Raw genomic sequence first — 19,102 nt, forward strand, 5'->3', positions numbered from 1 at the left:
GTATCTTCTATTCAAGACTTTCAAGAAAAACAGAAGCGAGCTAAAGAGACATTCAACTCACAATGTTGTACTCTCATGGGAAACTAACGAAACATACTTCACTATTTTCTCACTTCAGTGCAAGCTGGATATGCATTTTGCAGCAATAAAACAAAATCCTACATTTTAAGCATAATGGCAAGATCTGAAATTATACATGGGGCCTACAAAGCATGCAACCTAAAAGACGGCTGCCTGCATGGTTTCGTCATATATAAGGTAAAGGATTTTTATATACTCAAGATAAGGAAAGACAGTAGGTAAATTGTAACATATTATTACAGCAAATTTACCTCAAAAGTACAAAAAGATAAAAGCTGAGAGCTGTATTCAACTGTTTCTGTAACTGTACACAGTGCAACAGTTTTTTCCCTACATGTAAACATTTGCAGTCTACCAAAATATTTAAGTACAGTAGCATATACTAGCCTAATTAATTAGAAAAGGTTAGGATCTGTTCTATTACACCAGAACACACAATAACTATACTGACTTCAGTTAAACACTTGCTAAACAGTTTCATAACCTAAAGGAAAAATTCTCAAAATTGAAACAAATGTTATGTAACGCTTAGTGTTATTTTGTAACAAAGAAAGACTGAAAAGATAATTTCTTTAAATTATGTCCGTGATACATGTATACTATGTATTTTCTAATAGCTATTTCTGAAATGAGACTGGCATTTTATGTAAGAATTTGCATTAACCTTAAGATAAAAAAAAAATAAAATAAGGTTATTTATCACAATTGGAAGTTTGGTGGAGGCTACAGAGAGAGGGGCCTTTGTTCTTTCTGAGTACTATCATTTATTAGGGTGAGATAACTCAACTGTTTTTATTTGACTCAGATGAAATGAACCCACTGGCAATTTTAGGAGATACATTAGAAGAAGATGGGGAAGCCTAAATCACATACCATGCTGTAACTGCTTATGTAAATCAGGAATGCTGTTTCCCATGTTATCAATTATTTTCAAAGCACTATACAAAAGGGTCAAAAACCAACCAATGCCTTGTCTGTTACAGTTTTCAGTTACAAAACAACCTAGAATAAAATGAATACAGCTTTTTTGAAGTTTTCCAAGATAATCTAAAATACCAAAGAGATATAAGAGTTCCCAAGAAAACACTAAGCAAAAACAAAATAAACCCCCAAAAAATCAAAACACCACCTCTGCAAAAAATATCTGTCTCGCACCTAATTAGAGGTGAAGAGTCCAGGGGGAGAGGGGAGCTGGACACACTATAGTACAGTCCTCAAGAAAAGCCCTTGATTAAATAAAATTCATTATATATTCTAATACCTGATGGCTAGCTTGAGTCCCCCGTGCTTGGACAGTTGCCAGTCTGTCATAGTAACGAGAAATAGGGTTGTCATGCTCAATGCCTTTCTTGGCACAGCGTTGCTTATAAATCTCCACCAGGGAAAGAGAAGAGGGGTTGTCTTCTACCAAACGCATCTGTGGAGAAACTGCTACAACACGGGGGACTAGGAGTAATGTGAGAAGGGTAAGAGAAGATGAGGGCAGGGGGGGTGGGGGAAGAGCAAAATAAAACAGTTAATCCATAACCCAAATATTAAGAGAAGAATTAGCATGCAAGTATCAGCCCTTAAAATACAACTGTGATAATCAGCTGAAGTATATGAAGAGAAAAATTGTATTACTACATTCATAACTAATTCACAAGCTCAGTTAAAAAGAAATTTAATAGCAGATTTTTTTCATCTTAACAGAAACAGCAACTACAGTAGCAAAAAAATAAATTCAGCACTCGCTATTCTCAGATGCAAATGGGTTTGTAATATCTGATTACATGACACTGGCATCATGTCAATAAAAATGACTTTGAAGAACAAAACTACTTAGCTCAATAGGGTATCTAAAGTGATTCAGAAAAACTGAAGGAAAAATATCTGAACACAGTTGAGGAACAGACGTTTAAATGACGCTATTTGAAAACAACATAGGGAAGACACAGAAAATAATTCAATAATCAGAAAAGCCACAGAGCTTTTCCTTGATGAACAGTAAAGTTGCAAAACCCGTATTTTCACTTCCGTGATGCTCAACAGATGTATCACCCAACTAAATCCTACGTGCATCCCCACCTACATTGAGACAGACAAGGCTTCTTCCATAGCCAGGTTGTCCAGCAACAGTTTGTACTGTTTGACAGCAATCTCCAGTTACCACCAAAACTGTTCTCTCATCATTTCCCTCAGAAGCTGTAATAATTAACCTCAGAAATACAGGGAAAAGTTGTTTAAATGCACTTAAATTGTTTGATGTAATTTCTTCAATCTTAAAGAAGAAAATGCATTCTGCAGAAGGGGTGTTAATGAGCAATTTCTTCTGGTCTGCTTCCATTAACCTCTGCCAGCAGAGAAATTAATGTTCTTTAGGTTTCTTTCAAATAGTATCTAACCAAGATACAGAATTATTTCCGCAAACACTATAGTTTAAAAACAGCTCTCTGAAGGAAAACGTATTACTTTAATAATCATGTTATATAGATGTATTTCTGCATCAGTGGCCTTGTTTATCATTATCTTTCAAGGCTTTATCCACTGCATTTCTGTTCTTTTGACCTTACTGTGATGCAAAATTGTCTTCGCATATGTAGAGATACTATATTTATCTTTTGTTATAACAAATCCTTTGGGTCGTACATTTTGGTCTTTCAAAGTTAGAACTCAAATACGCGTCTCTAGCTCTCTAAGTGCAACTTGCATCATCTGGCCACCTAAGCTCAGAAAGCAACTTCATATCAATAGATACTATTAGCCCAAAAGGGGGGACTGATAAAACCATAATTCTTTAAAATCAGATCTCAGCACTTTTAGAAAGGACAACAGCAAAGCAGCAGCTTTGCCTTAGCGTCTTTGATTGGTTTCCCTTATCCATAATATATTTCCTGCTCACCAACCAAGGATTATTAGGACCGACTAATGCAATGTACAGAACTCGTTTATATGAAGTGATTCATTGACCTTCTAAAATGAAACGTATTTATACATTCATATGAAGCAGCTACACAGCTGTAAGCTGGAATTTGCCAACAGCCTTAGTATCTGGAGAACACAAGAGTTCAACTATTATGAAGCACACTAACCAATCAGCATATATTATTTCTGAAAGTGAACACTTAATTTACTTGAAAAATTACAGAGATATGTTCTCACATCAGAGAATCCAAAAACTACGTATCAAATTCAAACTTCTAAAAAAAAAATAAAAAAAATCTTCTGCATTCTGTGGAAGAGGTAAAAGAAATTCAGTATCTGTATATTGCAATTTGGGGAGAAAAAGTTTTGTTCTGTCCCTCTCCAATTGTTTCTCAATGCTTGTTCTGAAGTACATGTATCCATTACCATAGCAACAGATCCAATAGCCATGCCTCTGCCTTATGCATGTTATTCACAACTGAACTTTATACCACAAATTATGTGTATAAGCTCTTTTAAAAACACCCTAGATCACATGCAATCAACTTTACTTCTTCAGAGGGTTGCTACAATGTCAGAAAAGACTAATCACCTAGGCAGATGTGAATTTGCCTTCTGAATATTCAAAAACCTCAGTATCAACGATTAGTAGCTATCAAAAACTTTAGCATTTACAATCTTTGAGTGTAACATATTTAAAACTAACATAAAATCTCTTTCCAGTACCTGTGAAAAACAAATGTCTTTTTGTGGTTTCCTTCCGTTTCTCTAAGCAGGGGTTCAAAAGGCGAAGAAGTTGTAACACCCGCTCTTCTCTACGAGACTCTGTCAAGCAAGCATCATTCATTACGAGGTATGGGTAAATCTTTCCATTATGGCCTCGAATATAGAGTCTTCTAGCTGCAGTATTGTGTTTCTGAACTATCTCCACTCTGGGCATAAACCTATCAGGAAGGAAAGGATAGTAAAGCATCCAGGCTAATCTCCTCTGATATTAAACAAACAAAACCACCAAAGAAATAAGGCAGTGCAAGTGTGTTACAAGGTACAATTCTATTATCCCTTTAGCCTGTGGTCTCTATTTTGTAGTAAGAAAGCTCTTCTGTTTTTTATTTAAGAAAACACAATTCTTGAGCAATATTAATCATCAGATCAGACCTTTATCACCATTTTGAAGAATAGTGCCTCTGCTGACTACAACAGAAGAATTAATATCAACTTGTATCAACCTAACAGAAAATCAAATATACTCTTCATGTAACAGTACAGTTCCTTAGTGAGACAATGTAAAATTACAGGAGGATAGATTAAAAAAAAGGCATTTATGAAAGTATGACTCTAGATACGTAATTTAAATAAGTTAAATGTATATAACATCTACTTTTGCAGAGTGGACAAATGGAGGAAGTTTTTATTCTCTTCTCTGTTTTCAGAATTACAGCTACCAAGGCTATTTTTTAGGTTACCTTGCTATCTTGATGTAGTAATGTGTTGGCTTTGGCATAAGGAATTCTCCAGGTATCTCTACTTCTGCAGTTTGAGCTGAAAAATTACTTAGAAATCGGCACTTTTCCTCTATGAGGAAGAACTTTGGAAGCTGTTTAGTTTTTGCCTCCAGAATTTTGATCCATTTCTTCAGTTTAGAGATAAGATTGTGAAGTTTCATTGACCCTGGCACACTGAAGTCAAAGTCTAAAAGAAAAAAAATACATATACATCCTCAGAGTTTAAAATTCTACATAGTGTATTTAACTACCAAGTGTCTGAAGTTTGCATTTTGAAAGAGGTTCTTTCAGGCACATGCCCTGAAGAGAAATACTTTAAGGAGTCCCACATATAGCACACACACCTTTTATGTAGAATAGCATCACACTGATCTCAAATACTGTAGTAAAATGGAAAGCTACTACAGTCAGCAATTCACACAAAAAAGGGGAGGCATACTACCAAGCAAGTCCAGCAGAGAAACATGGCTACCTGTGAATCCACAAAGAAAAACTAGCAGGTTCAAGACAAACACAGAATAGCATAGGAATCATCAAGGAAGAGTGTCCTCGTTTTGGCTGGGATGGAGTTAACTTCCTTCTTAGTATCTAGCACTATCAGCATAATCAGGGCATAATCAGTATAGGATCATACAACAGCAATAACACTACAACCAACAAATTATAAAATTCAATAGTGTAGAAGAGCTGCTGAATATTTCATCTCTGTATAAAATCCTGTAGTAGAGTCCTAAAATTATATATAACTTAAATCTGTCAGAATCTTCTACCTCTTTTCTGTACACAGCTCTAAAATACTGTTATTTAGTAAACAACGACGCTCTTAAGATTTTCCTGGTTTATAGTCTGTGGATAACTGGCTAGCTGAAAAGGGTCACATAGACATAGTCCAGCTGGCTGGACAAAAATGCACATCGCTCTCAGCTTATCTGAAGTAAAGCAAAAATATAACAGGAAGATTGTGGTGGAAAAAGAATGTTGCAAGTGGGAACAGGTAACTACAGAAGAGAAACTAGGGGCAGGCTTGATATTTAGGCAACTAACCAATAATGTGCTTAACTTTTGTAATATGTATGAGCTAATTATAACAAGGCATAAAAGGTGACTGTGAGGTACAATAAACGAAGTCTGCTGATCACTCATATTGAGTGACTGCGTCTTCCCTCCGTCATGACAATAGTCATGCAAAAATTAGAAAAATATCCTGTGAAAACTTTCAATACTACTACTGTATTCAGCAGTATATATACTACTGCAACCAGGGAGATTGCATAGTAAGAAAGCAGTAATAAACTGAAATTATTAGATTAGATCAGATCATTTAGTGAGAGGAGAAGTCTAGCACTGTCATTCTCTACCTGTTTCACTAAGTGAATTATTTATTTAAAATCAGCAGAGGCTTTTTGCTTTTAAAAGGGATGAAAGAGCCTGAACTGAGGATAGAACATAGAATCTGCGAGCGAGTGCAGGACAGGTAGTAAAATTGCTATTACTATTTTTCTCCTATGCAGAGATGCAAGAAAATTCTCCTTATTCTTTCCTGGCTTAGCTAACAATTTCGTGCCACCACAGGAAGAAAAGATCTGACAGCCTAAGCAAAAATTACAATATTATGCAAACAGCCTGCTCTTTCCTTTACAACCGAACAGTGTTGCAGCATGCAACTACCTCCTGTAGCCCACACGCAAGCAATGGAAGAACTTTCCCAAGGTCAATACATGGTCTTCAACACACTATGCAAATAATTCTGTAACAGAAATCACTGTAATAACAACCATTTTCTGGGACAACATCAATGCCATCTTCTCAACACTGCTTTCACTACAGTTTCAGAACACCACAAACAAACAAATAAATCTGTTTGAATTTCCCAGAAGAGGGAAACGCATAAGCCACATGCATAAAATTATGGTTCAGCACTTCAGTACCACAACAATGAGAGATTAAACACACTTGGATTAGAAGATAACCTGCTTTCTCTGTAAACCTTGTTATGGCATCCCAAGTCATACAAGTTAACAGACTTGAATTTTTAAAAAGCGTTGGGGGAAAAAAATACCACCCACCCCTGCAACAAACGCAAGAGAGTCATGACTGCTGCTCAAAGAAGAAATTAATTTGACCACATAAATATGCTACAAGCATCTATCCGCACGTATGCCAACAGTGAATTAAGTACATGAGTACAGTAATTACTGCATATACAAGTTTTTTTCAACCACAATTAAAACCACTCAAAACTCTGATTATTCACAAGACCTACTCCTACAAACAAGCTTAGAACATTTGTTCTTTCAACCAGGACAGTTCATATCGTTCTATACATACACTCTTTTTCTCCAAGTTCTTTTCTTTACATGTACAGGATACTATTACCAAAAAAAATCATGCAGCCTAGGATTCCTTTCATTTTGCTATTCTGTTACTTAAACAAAATATTAGAGAATATATAACCCAACGTATTTCACTGCGTATCGACAGCTAAAAGCTTTCAGTAAAAATCTTAAGCCTACTAGACCAAAACAGCTAAAAAACAGCACATACCAAATCCTTTTCATTTCTATAAGAAAAAAGTCTATAATGAAAAATACAGTTTCATATTTACAGACGTTAGAAATCAGTGTAACTGTAACATTCCCTTTTCTTTTTGTACCTGGTATGGGCAGTGCATCTATTGCAGTACCACTGTAAAACACTCTTATTATAATCCCAAGCCTACCCTCTAGCGAGCAGTGGGAGTAAATCATTTCACGAAAGTGAGAAAATTTTTGAATAATTTATCTCCTGAATCTCTGAAGCGAAGGAAAGTATCCCCAAATTGCAACTAGGTTTTGTGCTATGTGACTCACCAAAGTAGTAAAAATATGCATATATATATACACACACACATATCTATCTATCTATATATGTGTGTATATACGTGTGTATATATATATATATATAAAAAATATATATTCCTTATTAAAAAAAACACATTCACTTAACCACAAGGATAGCTCTAGTTTGTTGAAATGCCTATTTCAGGATTTTTGTTGTTTTGTTTCCCAATGCTAGACAGGAAAAACAGAGAGTTCAATTAGTCTTTTTGCTCATGTGACAGAGAGCCCATCTGAGAAGAAAAATTACTTCAGCTGGATGAAAGGGAAATACAAGACTAGGCATTATTTGTGCACAAAGTCCCCTTGCTTTGCAGACATCTATATAAATAGTATTTTTGTTTCAAACAAATGCATTTTGTCAGTACTTACTACTGGAGAACATATTTCTCAAGCTAACACATGCTGGTCTAAAACACCTTACTATTTACACCATCGTTTCCTAAACAGAATAGGAAGTTTACCTCCTCATCTTTAATTGAGGTATTCACAGAAGAGCATGACACAGACTGCAACTGAAGCAGCTTGCTCTTTGTTCTCAATGCTGCCAAATGCTGCACTCTCAATAAAAGAACAGGGGGCACAATATTCCTGTCAGTGAGACAGATCTAAAAAAACTCCTTGTGCTTCTTAACACAATACATAAAGCTTAATTCTTTTTGAATAAGGGCTGTAGCATCACTTCTCATGAAGCAACGCAAAAGAAGAATACACTTGAGTAAGCAAAATTAGAGTAGCAAGCCCCTGTGCCCCAATCCTTGACCTACAGAACACGAACATAGCATTACAAAGAAAATGCCTCCAAACCAAGACTTAGCAGCTAACACCCCCTCTACCTCACCTCATCCCCCCTACCTCACCTTCTACTACACTGGCAGAAAATAGTTCTAATCAGTTAAAAGTACCAGGCAATTAACACTTTCAGAGCAAGCAATAGTTCATTTGCAAGATTTTAAAAATTATTCTGACTATAGATAGACCCTGATCACACTTGAAGATCATGACCCAAGGATCTTCAACTAAAAAAAAGACAAGACGCCAATCATATAAGAGGCCACTTAGGACTGAAATGTAAGCTTAGCTTCACAGACCAACCCAAATTATTTATGCATATGATACCGAAGAAGTTCCAAGCATTCTCAAAGAAAGAAAAGCTGTCTTGCTTTTGAAGTTATTACTCCGACATTTACACACTCTGTAAAAAGAAACTTTGAGAAAGCAACCTCACAAGGACTTTTGGAAAGCACCAACAAACCTGAAAAATCCCAGTGACAGGTAAGCAGCAATATGATGCAGGACTTCTGGTGTATCGCTCAGCTCCAAAATACCAAGACATAAAGACCAGACCAAGTTTAAATACGATGCTAACTCAAATCTCTTGATCTGGATTTTCTGGATAATATCCTGTTATCTAAAAATTAGAAGGGAATTAAAGATAGAGCTACCAAAGTGATGCTATGCTCAGTCTCGAGAAAAAGAAACCAAATATTCCTTTAAAAAAGCTGAAAATTATTAACAGATCTTCTCCCCCTGCCCTCTCCCCACATTTCAGAGACACACTAGGTCTTCAAGAAGCTTTGTTCCGATTACAGAGTTTCCATTCACAGTAAAGAATTCACTGTGCTGGGTGCCAAAACTCCCAAGAAAGTTATCTTGCCCTTTAAGGGTATATTTGGGATTTTTCCATTAGTATTCAGCTTGAGTGGAGAGATGGTTGCAGAAAGAAGCAATCCAAACTCTAAACTATCATCTGCCCACAAAAGAACAATTGAGGCAGTTTTTCTCCTCCTTTCACTGCTGAGAGAGCTCTCAAAGGGAGCATTTCTCAGCATTTGCCTGTTCTTTGATGTCAAAGGTTTAGCAGAAAAGGAGAGAAGGAACAAAGAACAGATGGTCAAAGAACTATGCATTTGAAGTTCCAGGGGAAAAAAAATTCAAAGTAAAATTTGGTTTTAAAATATTTAACATTAGGATGGAAAAAGATGACCTATCAAAGCTCCAATGGTCCAGACTGCTGCACACAAAGTATTTAGAATATAAAAAATGGTGCAAGAGTCCCCAGTGGTTCCAAACAGGAATCAAGATGCAACTCAGATGTTGATGGAAATTATTATGCAACCAAACATAGTTGAAAGTGTCTACAAAACATAGCTGCCAACATTAATCTGGAAATAATTGAAGAAGAGAGTTTACTCCAAGACAGCTCCTCAGCTTGGATACTTTTGGAATGGAAGGCAAAGGCTGTAATTAGCTGTCCATCATCTAAATGCAACTGGTACTAAGAATCAGAAAAAATAAACATGAACATTCTAGTGTGACAAAAGGACATGGCAGGCATGATTTACAAATGGTTTCTCGTTATGTTATAGCCGCCTTTGCTATCTTCAGTACAGTAATTACAATCCTATTAATTTATTTATGCACATTTTACTGCTATTACAAAATTAATACAAGACTTTCTTTCATTTTCTGCATAATGAATTAAATTACTAAAATGTCTAAGTACATTTATCAGTTTAATTTCTTCTGTTTTCCCACACTTCATTTGTGGATTAAAACACTAATTTATTAGATTAAAATAAAATAAAATCTAGTACCAAGCAAAATAATTATTTTAATCTTGTAGACATTAATGTTTAATCATACTCAAAAAATAAAACATGAACTCTTCAACAAAAAAAAATACAGAAAGCAATTACTTACTATTAAACTAAAATTTACTAAGAAACACATTGTATTTTATGACTTACAGGATTTTTATGCCCAGGTCTATGTTACTGTTCTTTGCTTTATATGTTGTTCCATATGATTCTTTGTAAATGCTATGATCAGATAGCAAACCTGAAAAACTTAACTACCATTTATACCGTAAAGATATGCAAAAAATATACATCATAATAAAAATTGAAAATCCTCTCTATCTTTTATCCAAAAATTGTAACTGAATTGCAATTAATTAAACTTTCTTAATTGTTTTTCTAGAAACACTCTGAAACATTACTTTAGATTTTGCAGACTTGAGCCTGGTGTTGTATTTAGTTTTCCTTTGGAACTTCCAAACCCCCTGATCTCTGTAACACTCAAAGGAAAGAAACTAAAGAGATACTGTGACAGAAAAAAAATAACTCAAATCCAACAAAACCTGAGCATATCAACAACACTTACAGCAATAAAAAAGTGACTATATACTACTGCTGCAATGTAGAGACATATAAACCACATTAAAAATGAAAAACAAGTCCAAACTAGTATTAAATGCAGAGCATAGCATTTCAGTCAGAAGGGACCTACAACGATCATGTAGTCCCACTGCCCGACCGATTCAGGGCTCACCAAAAGTTAAAGCACGTTACTAAGGGCACTGTCCAAATGCCTCTGTCCTGGTCTCAGCTAGGATAGAGTCAATATTCTTTCTAGCTGGTACAGTGCTGTGTTTTGGATTTAGCATGAGAATAATGTCGATAACGCACCGGTGTTTCAGTTGTTGCTAAGCAGTGCTTGCTCTAGACCAAGGACTTCTCAGTTTCCCATGCTCTGCAGGGTGAGTGTGAGCAGGTGCCCAAGAAGCTGGGAGGGAGCAGAGCCGGGACAGCTGACCCGAACTGGCTAAAGGGGTGTTCCATACCATAGAGCATCATGCACGGTATATCAACTTCAACTAGGGGGAGATGGCCAGGGGCTGCCAGTCACTGCTTGGGGACTGGCTGGGTATCGGTCAGCAGCTGGTGAGCAACTGCATGGTACATCACTCATTTTGTTTTTCCTGGGTTTTATTCCTCTCTCTCCCTCTCCTTTCCATTACAGTTATGAATGTTTGTTTGGGTTTTTTAAACTTAGCTGCTGGCTGGGGTTACATCACAACAGCCTCAGACTGACAGGCTTGAGGCATCAACCACCTCTACAGGAAGCCTGCTCTGGTGTTTGACCACCCTGACCACCCTCCCAGTAAAGAAATCCCTCCTAATGCTCAGCCTAATCCTCCCCTGGTGCAGCTTTGAACCATTCCCATGTGCCCTATCACTGGATCCCAGGCAGAAGAGATCAGCACCTCCCTTTCCCACTTCCCTCCTCAGGAAGCTGTGGAGAGCCATGAGCCCACCCCTCAGACTCCTTTTCTCCAAACTAGACAAGCCCGAAGCCCTTAGCTGCTCCTCACAGGACATTCCTTGCAGCTCTCTCACCAGCTTTGTTGCCCTCCTCTGGACACATTGGAGGACCTTCACGTCCCGATATGGTGGGGCCCAGCACCGCACACAGCACCCCAGGTGAGGCTGCACCGCACTCAATACAGCGGGATAATCCCCTCTTTAGACCGGCCGGTCACGCTGTGTTTGATGCACCCCTGCATGCCATTTGCCCTCCTGGCTGCCAGGCATGCTGCTGACGCGCACCCAGCCCGCACCCCCAGATCCCCTTCGGCAGGGCTGCTCTCCAGCCACTCCTCTCCCAACCGTGTCCAGCATTACTGCATCCGATGCACAGAATCGGGCATTTGGACTTGTTAAACTTCATTCCATTAATCACTGCCCAATTATTTTTTTCTTCCCTGTATGCTCCCATTAAAGACACACACAATGTTTCTACTTCCATTTCCCTTCCTAGTACACTTCATCCATTAAAAATTTAATCATATGGTTCAAGACTTTCATTATCTTTTGTCATGCAACTCTTGTGTCTCAAAAAGGACACCATGCTATACAGTGTGCACAAGCTATGTAGGCCATACCTACAACTGAGTTACTTTCACAAGTTTCCCATCAGTTCACTTATTTTCACAACAGTATCAGTAAAATGCTTGAAAAAACATCATAAATCCACTTGTCAAGCTCTGTCAAACAGTTATCTTTAAGTAAAACCTGATGTAGTTCTGATAGGAATTTATGCAAAACTGAGAATTCTATCAATCCAATACCCTGATGCCAATCGGTGTCACCTCCTGTCACATATAGCACATGGCCTTAACACTTTTCTCCCAATATATCAAAACCACGCTCTACTGTACACCTTTTCTTAGAATTTTAAATCAGCATTAGATACTCAAACATGTAACTCCACTGATAAAAACGACTGAAGCAAAGAAAGCTACCTCCCTTAACTATCTTTTTTATTAGATCTGATTAAAGTTATTGATTCCATTTACCTAACAATGATGTAAATTTGTGTAATAGGATTTTTATAATTTAGTTATCCAAAACACTGAAGTAATCTTACTCATCAGAAATAGGCTGTTTTGAAAGACTTCACATAATACTGTCAGTTTGGAGTTCTGGCGTAAAAATTTCATTAAATTCTGGCATCACTGTAAAATAGAGATCATTATCGTCCCTCATCTATAGCAGGCAGTTCTACACAAATTGCAAAAATATAGTGAAGTAATTTATCTTTAAACACGTATGTGATGTGACCACAGTTTTAGGTAATAAAAATGCAACAATATACTAATTCTTTATGTCGACATCTGTTTTTTCATTTGAATTATCTTTACTACTCCACAGAAAACTGGAACAAACTATTTATGGTTTGCTGAATGACAGAAAGGTGCTGCTTTCTGTATTTTCTCTTAAGAAAAATAGTGGAAGAAGAATAAAAAAAGCAGAATTTCTTCACAGTTGAACTTTGAAGGGGGAAATTTCTCTGGAAATTCAAAGTATCATTTAAAAAAACACTTTAAATATTTACCTGTTGTAAATTGCCCTTTTAACTTCTGGAACACAGGATCTTGAGCTGTCGCCTGTGCTCTCCTAGCTAGTGACTCTGAGGCTGCACTAGAAAACATGGTGGACACATTAGAGACATTCTCAAGACCTACTCCAAAAGTGCTGACTAACTTCTTGACAAAATTTAGAGTATGAGGAGTGATTTTGGCATCTGAAACGGCTCCACTTTTCTCAAAGGCAACGGAATAACACTTTGCCAAGCCCTGTTGCAGCTGTCTAAGAACCTAAGGATTAAAAAAAAGAGAAAAGAGTCAGGAAAATTAGGACTTCTGATTTGACAGCAAGTATTTATACCTGCGCTGCATTTTATATAGTGAAGTTATTCTCAGAAACATTTATTTAAAACTGTATTTTTAAATTGCCTCAGAGGGTCAGTCACAATGAGCGCACTGATTCTTATTAGCACCGCAAATAAACTGAGCAGCAGAAATGCCCCAAAGTACACCTTGCTCTTTTAAGAGCAGCTAAGTTTTAGATATATTTTGTGATATATTAGAAAAAGATGTGATATGAGGAATCCTTCTTCAAACAAACACTGTGCTAGGTAGACAGAACTTAACAGCCCGACACTTTGAGGCAAATAATAAAAGTAGAGTGGCATGTCCATCTGCTCCCTGTTATAATTCAAACTTCAGACAATTAACACTACCTGTCACAGACCACCAGATGAAGAAGGAAACTGGTATCCATGAAACTTAGTAAGAATATAAATTTTGAGTTAGTACAAGCAACAGCTTAAATCCTAGAGGCATTCATCTAATTATTAGTTTTGGGAAACCTCTGCATTTCTTCCAGAAATCACCATGCTCCTTAAAACGCCCATCAGAACAATCAGTTCTACAAATACATCAGTTTACTAATCAAAATGAAGTTATGTTTTAATGTTTAAAAATAACTCTAGATAAAATATTTTGCATTTAACTTTTCCTTAAGTGATACATACATATGAAGGTGTATTAAAGCCAACTACCTCTTCATGCCAATTCTCTCTGAACCAGACCATCTGATCTACGATCCCTTCCAGAGAAGACAAAAGTGTTGGATGTAATTCTCGCTGCATATGCATAATTCTGCTGCATCGCCACATTGGTGCAGTGGCTCTGATTGGGCCAGGATCTGAGGCAGAGTGGGACTGGTTTCCAACTGAACTTGGCTGTTGTTGCCCAGAATCTAGAAAGTAAAAAATTTTAAAAACATAAAAATTACCTTACATAAACCTGAGATGTGTCTTCATGAAGTAACATAAATTGTTCAAAGAATTTGCTTTAGATTTGCATTAAGTATTAATCATGTATTACCTACGGAAATTCAGAAAAATTGGGGGGTTTAGAAAGAAATATTTGGGGGTTTAGATGTGCATGTGGCAATATCAAGAATTTGGCAGAGAAACGCCTGTCACTGGATATGAACGTAGTGAAGTATTATGGTATGTGGGCATCCCCTCCTCCTCCAAAAGAGTACTCAAAGAAAAATAAGACATTATTTAATTAGTCCTTCAAAATTTAGTGAACCAATTCCCAAGTGAAAAGGCAATTAAACAAACAATGCACTTCATAACAAAGAACACAGAACAGAACGGAGAATTCTTCAAGTGCACTCCTGGGATTCCCAGAAAATTATATGGGACAAAAGAACGATGAAATTCTGTGGAATCATTTGACATAACAGTTCGAAATAGGACTTGTTGGAAAAAAAGGTGTTGCACAAGTTGTTTAATGTTCTTCCCACCTCCCAAACATTTCTTCAAAGCCTAAATTGATTTTATTTTCTGTAAACTTAGATGCTAACTTCACTTGAACATTCATCTTAAGAAGTTATTACGGAAACGTTCAAGTGGAGATTATTCAGGGAAAGCAGCTTCCCTCACTTGAGTTACATGAATTCATCCTTTGTGAAACTATTTTTAAAAGTTGGACTTACTTGAAAAGAAACTGAATGTCACATGGTTCATGCCTTCAAACAAAATTAGACTACAACATCTCAGAAAACTATGATGCTCATCTGTACCTGTAATCCAAGAATTTTCTATCTCTCCACCAATTTTTAAAGATAAAAATCCAGTAAGGAATATGTAATTCTCAATAATTAAGTTGGCACGGGAATGAAGGCGATTAAACTCTACTTGGTTAATATTTTATTCAAGAAAATTCAAGACAGCTCAAGCCATCTGTACATTTAACTTCACAGGAACAAATGAATACAAGCAAAGTTCGTCAAGATTTTTTTTTCCCTTAGCCTTTATAAATTGGTTATGTTTTCTAGAGAATCAGTTTTCCCAATAAAATCAGGTGAAGCTCAAAATAAGTTACAAAGAACCCAAACAATTTCATCATGATCAAGCTCACCACTTTTGTAGCGCTCTCGCTGTTCTATCTTCAAGGTCAAATAGAGGGTCCTAATGGGGAAGTAGACAGCTTGGGGATAGACCCTTCCCACCTATTCGAACACACACACAGACATATTTCTCAGTTAAGGAAAACTGACTCTAAATCAGATCAACATGTACAGGTTCTCTTTGTAATTGAGTGCAATCCAGCTCCTTGTTTTAAAGATTCTTTCAGTAACAGAAACTCTTAAGAGGATGAAATGGTAACTCCCTACAGACACTGCTAAGGCATTCCCTAACGAGGGCTTCCAGATCACGTTGCTTGATAAACCTGAAAACAGCATTAATGCCAGAGTACCAGCCAGGCCTGCTCAAAGATCTTACTCAGGCAGGTAATGGAAGAAACACAGACATCATGACAGTGGTTAGTCTTTAAGTTAGGCCACAATTCCCAGCAAGCCCCATGATACTTGATATGAAGGCCCATTAGAGAGAAACTTCACCCAATTGTGGCACTTTAGACTAAGGGGATACTAATTTCACCCAAGGATTAAAAAAAGATTTTATGGCTTCCATTAAAAAAAAAAAATGCTGAAGAGATACTAACATTCAGCATCCCCTTTAAAATCTGTAAATCTCGGTATCTATTAAAAGGAAAGAAACAATGTGTCTAAGTACTACCCACAACAGAGCACACCTGAAGACATGATTAGAGGCTTCTACAGCCACAATTTTACTAAACCAGGGATTCTTTCTCCATCCAAATGGGCTTGGTAAGCGGTAGAAATTTTGCAATGGCATTTAACTGTTCAGTAATATGATATTCGTGGCAGATTACTGATCTGACACACACACGCTTCATGTGTAATTCAAGAGTAAATCACTGGAAGATAATTGTAAGGTTTAGGTTCTAGTACTTCTGCAAACTTAAAGAGTTTTGAATTAGTAACACTGAAAATTTGGTACTTTTTTATTTTATATTCTTTCAACGAACCTGAAGTGTAACAAAAATATCTGTGATATTTATGAGCCTAAGCTCATAAAGTCCTACAGCAGGACTTCTGAGTAGGCACTCCTAAAATTTTATACAGATCTCAACAAATAAAGTGTCTACAAGTCACTGAAATAATATTTTTCTGTCTGCTCTCAGTAGACAGCCAAGCACATGGTGTTGCAAGACAATATCAAGCCATACACATCAGAAATTTTGACTTAGCTACGTTGCTTTCTTAAGCTGTTTGGGTACATCGCCTCTTCAAAGTTTCAGTTTCATGTTAGGGAGAGAGGGAAGGAAACATATATATACATATGCACACACATACTTATCTAGATTTGTGTACACAAGTATCAATGCATATGCAAACACAGATGGACAGATTCCTCTCTATAAAAATACATATTCTCAGAGCTCTGAAAGAGCAAGGATAAGAGATAGATAGTATAAAAGCAGCTGGATATCACAGGATCACAGAATATCTTGAGTTGGAATGGACCCACACGAATCATGAAGTCCACATCCCAAAAATCAAGAGTGGGGGGAAGGAAAGGAGCACTGTGAGGAATTCAGCACAGCAGCTGTCCTTTGCCAGTTTTCAGGGACCAGTGGAGCACTGCAGGCAGGAGTGACCTGTGGTTCAGGCTACTGCAGCGTCGTTGTGTGTTCACCTGTACATTAACAGGACTTCACTATTGTTTTACATTAACCCAAACGAGCAAACATCAAAATGCTCCCAGGTTGTGCACACGCTAAAACACAGCTGAAGTTAGCCCATGAACAGTTAACATCTCTGAAACCAGGCTGGAACCCCGTTCACACTAAGCAATACCAAAACAGCATCTAAAAACACATTAACAAGAAGATGTCAGTTATTCTCCCTCAGTCTACAGACATGCTTAAACCAACTTTAAACTGACATACACGTATACATTCTATTCTTTGATTCTGCTTAAAAACAGACAGCAAAGACAGTAAATTCTTAAAATTCCAAAGCAAGACTAATCAAAATGTGTATCTGTCAGTTCAGAGGTACATATCCAGGAAGTAAGTTCAGTTTCTTCATCTAACTCCTTAAACCTTATCCTTATTTGTCTGTTTGTCATGCTAAACTTCAAGTGAAAACTTACAAAGCCCCAGTAAACATTTCTGATGGTGACAGAGCCTTGTTTTTTAATATTGTCTAATAAAACCCAAAGAATTAATGAAATAGTTTGCCCTTTAGTCACTGAAGTTAACAATTCTTTATCCCTACTCCTGCATTACAAGCATTTAACTCTGTGTTTCTAAATGTGTTCCATAATGTTCACAAAAGTCTAATAAATACAATTCCAGAGGGAAAGCTATAACGCCTTATGTGCATATGGCATACAACTTCACTGGGTTTAACCTCATTAAGTAACACTCACTTTGAAATTTAAAATATTCTAGAGAGAAACTGCCTTTGTTGTTTGGTGGTGGGGTTTTTTTTAAACAATTGCATTTTTAAAGCTTGGCATTTTCATAATTTGCTTTGAAAAAATCTTTGTCTCTCATCTTGAAAACAAAGATTGCAGACAATAAAGAATTAGCGATTATCTTCCATACCTGACTAATGAGGTTCAGAAGGAGTTTGCCCTCTGAGCCAACCAGGCACGTCAACAGCTGTGGAATCCAGGCCAACCACTGAATGGGTGGGACACCGATACAGTACTTATCTACTGCATCTGCTAAGGTGTTCTTATCATCATCAAAACTCAGTAGCCAAAGAACCTAAAAGAGAATTTCAAGACGACATCTCAGCGCTTAAATTCAAGACACATCAATCATTATGATGCACAAAAACCACAGGTATTTTATTAGCATTTTAGTGGAGTCCTTGCAAGCCTTAAAGTTGTTAAAGCGTTAAAGCACAAGAACTTACATTCATTATGCCTGGCCAATGTCATTTTTTCTCTTAGAAATTATATTTAAAGGAAATAGAAAATAAATATAAGTGTACTACTTGCTATGAAACAAGGCAGAAAAAAGTAAATGAACATGACTGCATTCCACAAATTCTTTGGGTATTTGGTAGGGAAGGGGGTGGAAAATGAGGCGTGTTTATAGAATGTAAAATATGCTGTTCAAATAAATTAACTCTGACACCAGAACCTGAGTATTTCTTTGGTTGTTTTTAATTATTTTAACTGTCCACCCCTAATGATACCTTTCCTACAGCTCAATTTAAATGCAAATATATTAAGCACTGACTAAAAATCACTAACAGTTATTCAACCAGACAGGGAGAATAATAAAACTTCAGAGTGCTACTGAGGCCACCATTAATCTAAAAAAATGTGTTTGTTTCATGTTCGAAACAGATTGTCTTCCACAGTCTGCTGCCATTTTTTAGCTTTTTTTTTCATGGGAGAGATTGAATATGTCCATAGTAACCACAATACTAACTACAAAGCGCTTTTTTGGCTGAAATTTTGTTGAGTTACAGTAAAAATTTACAGAAAAGGCATATTTAAAATGCAATACTTAAGTAAAAGTTACTATGAATTATCCATAGTAATGATAAACACACATCAAATTATGTTACTTTAAAGGACCAAAGGATGCCTTTCTGCAGATATTTCACCCCATTATATAGCAGAAATGCTGGATGTGTTTCGTCCCCTTTATACCACAAAAAGGTTCCATACCTAAAGAAAACCCCAGATATCCCAATGAAG

General features: G+C 36.7%; 1 protein-coding gene across 1 annotated transcript in view; it reads right to left on the reverse strand.

Moving 5' to 3' along the window:
• TRRAP (transformation/transcription domain associated protein) overlaps positions 1-19,102 on the reverse strand; it is a 96,955-nt gene that overhangs the window by 5,096 nt on the left and 72,757 nt on the right. Inside the window, 7 exon segments of the mRNA XM_055707531.1 lie at positions 1,343-1,527; positions 3,712-3,929; positions 4,452-4,677; positions 13,046-13,307; positions 14,054-14,253; positions 15,429-15,519; positions 17,991-18,155. Of these exon segments, the coding sequence (XP_055563506.1) occupies positions 1,343-1,527; positions 3,712-3,929; positions 4,452-4,677; positions 13,046-13,307; positions 14,054-14,253; positions 15,429-15,519; positions 17,991-18,155 (1,347 nt within the window).

This window comes from Falco cherrug, chromosome 4 (genome assembly GCF_023634085.1).
Source record: "Falco cherrug isolate bFalChe1 chromosome 4, bFalChe1.pri, whole genome shotgun sequence".
Lineage (NCBI taxonomy): Eukaryota > Metazoa > Chordata > Aves > Falconiformes > Falconidae > Falco > Falco cherrug.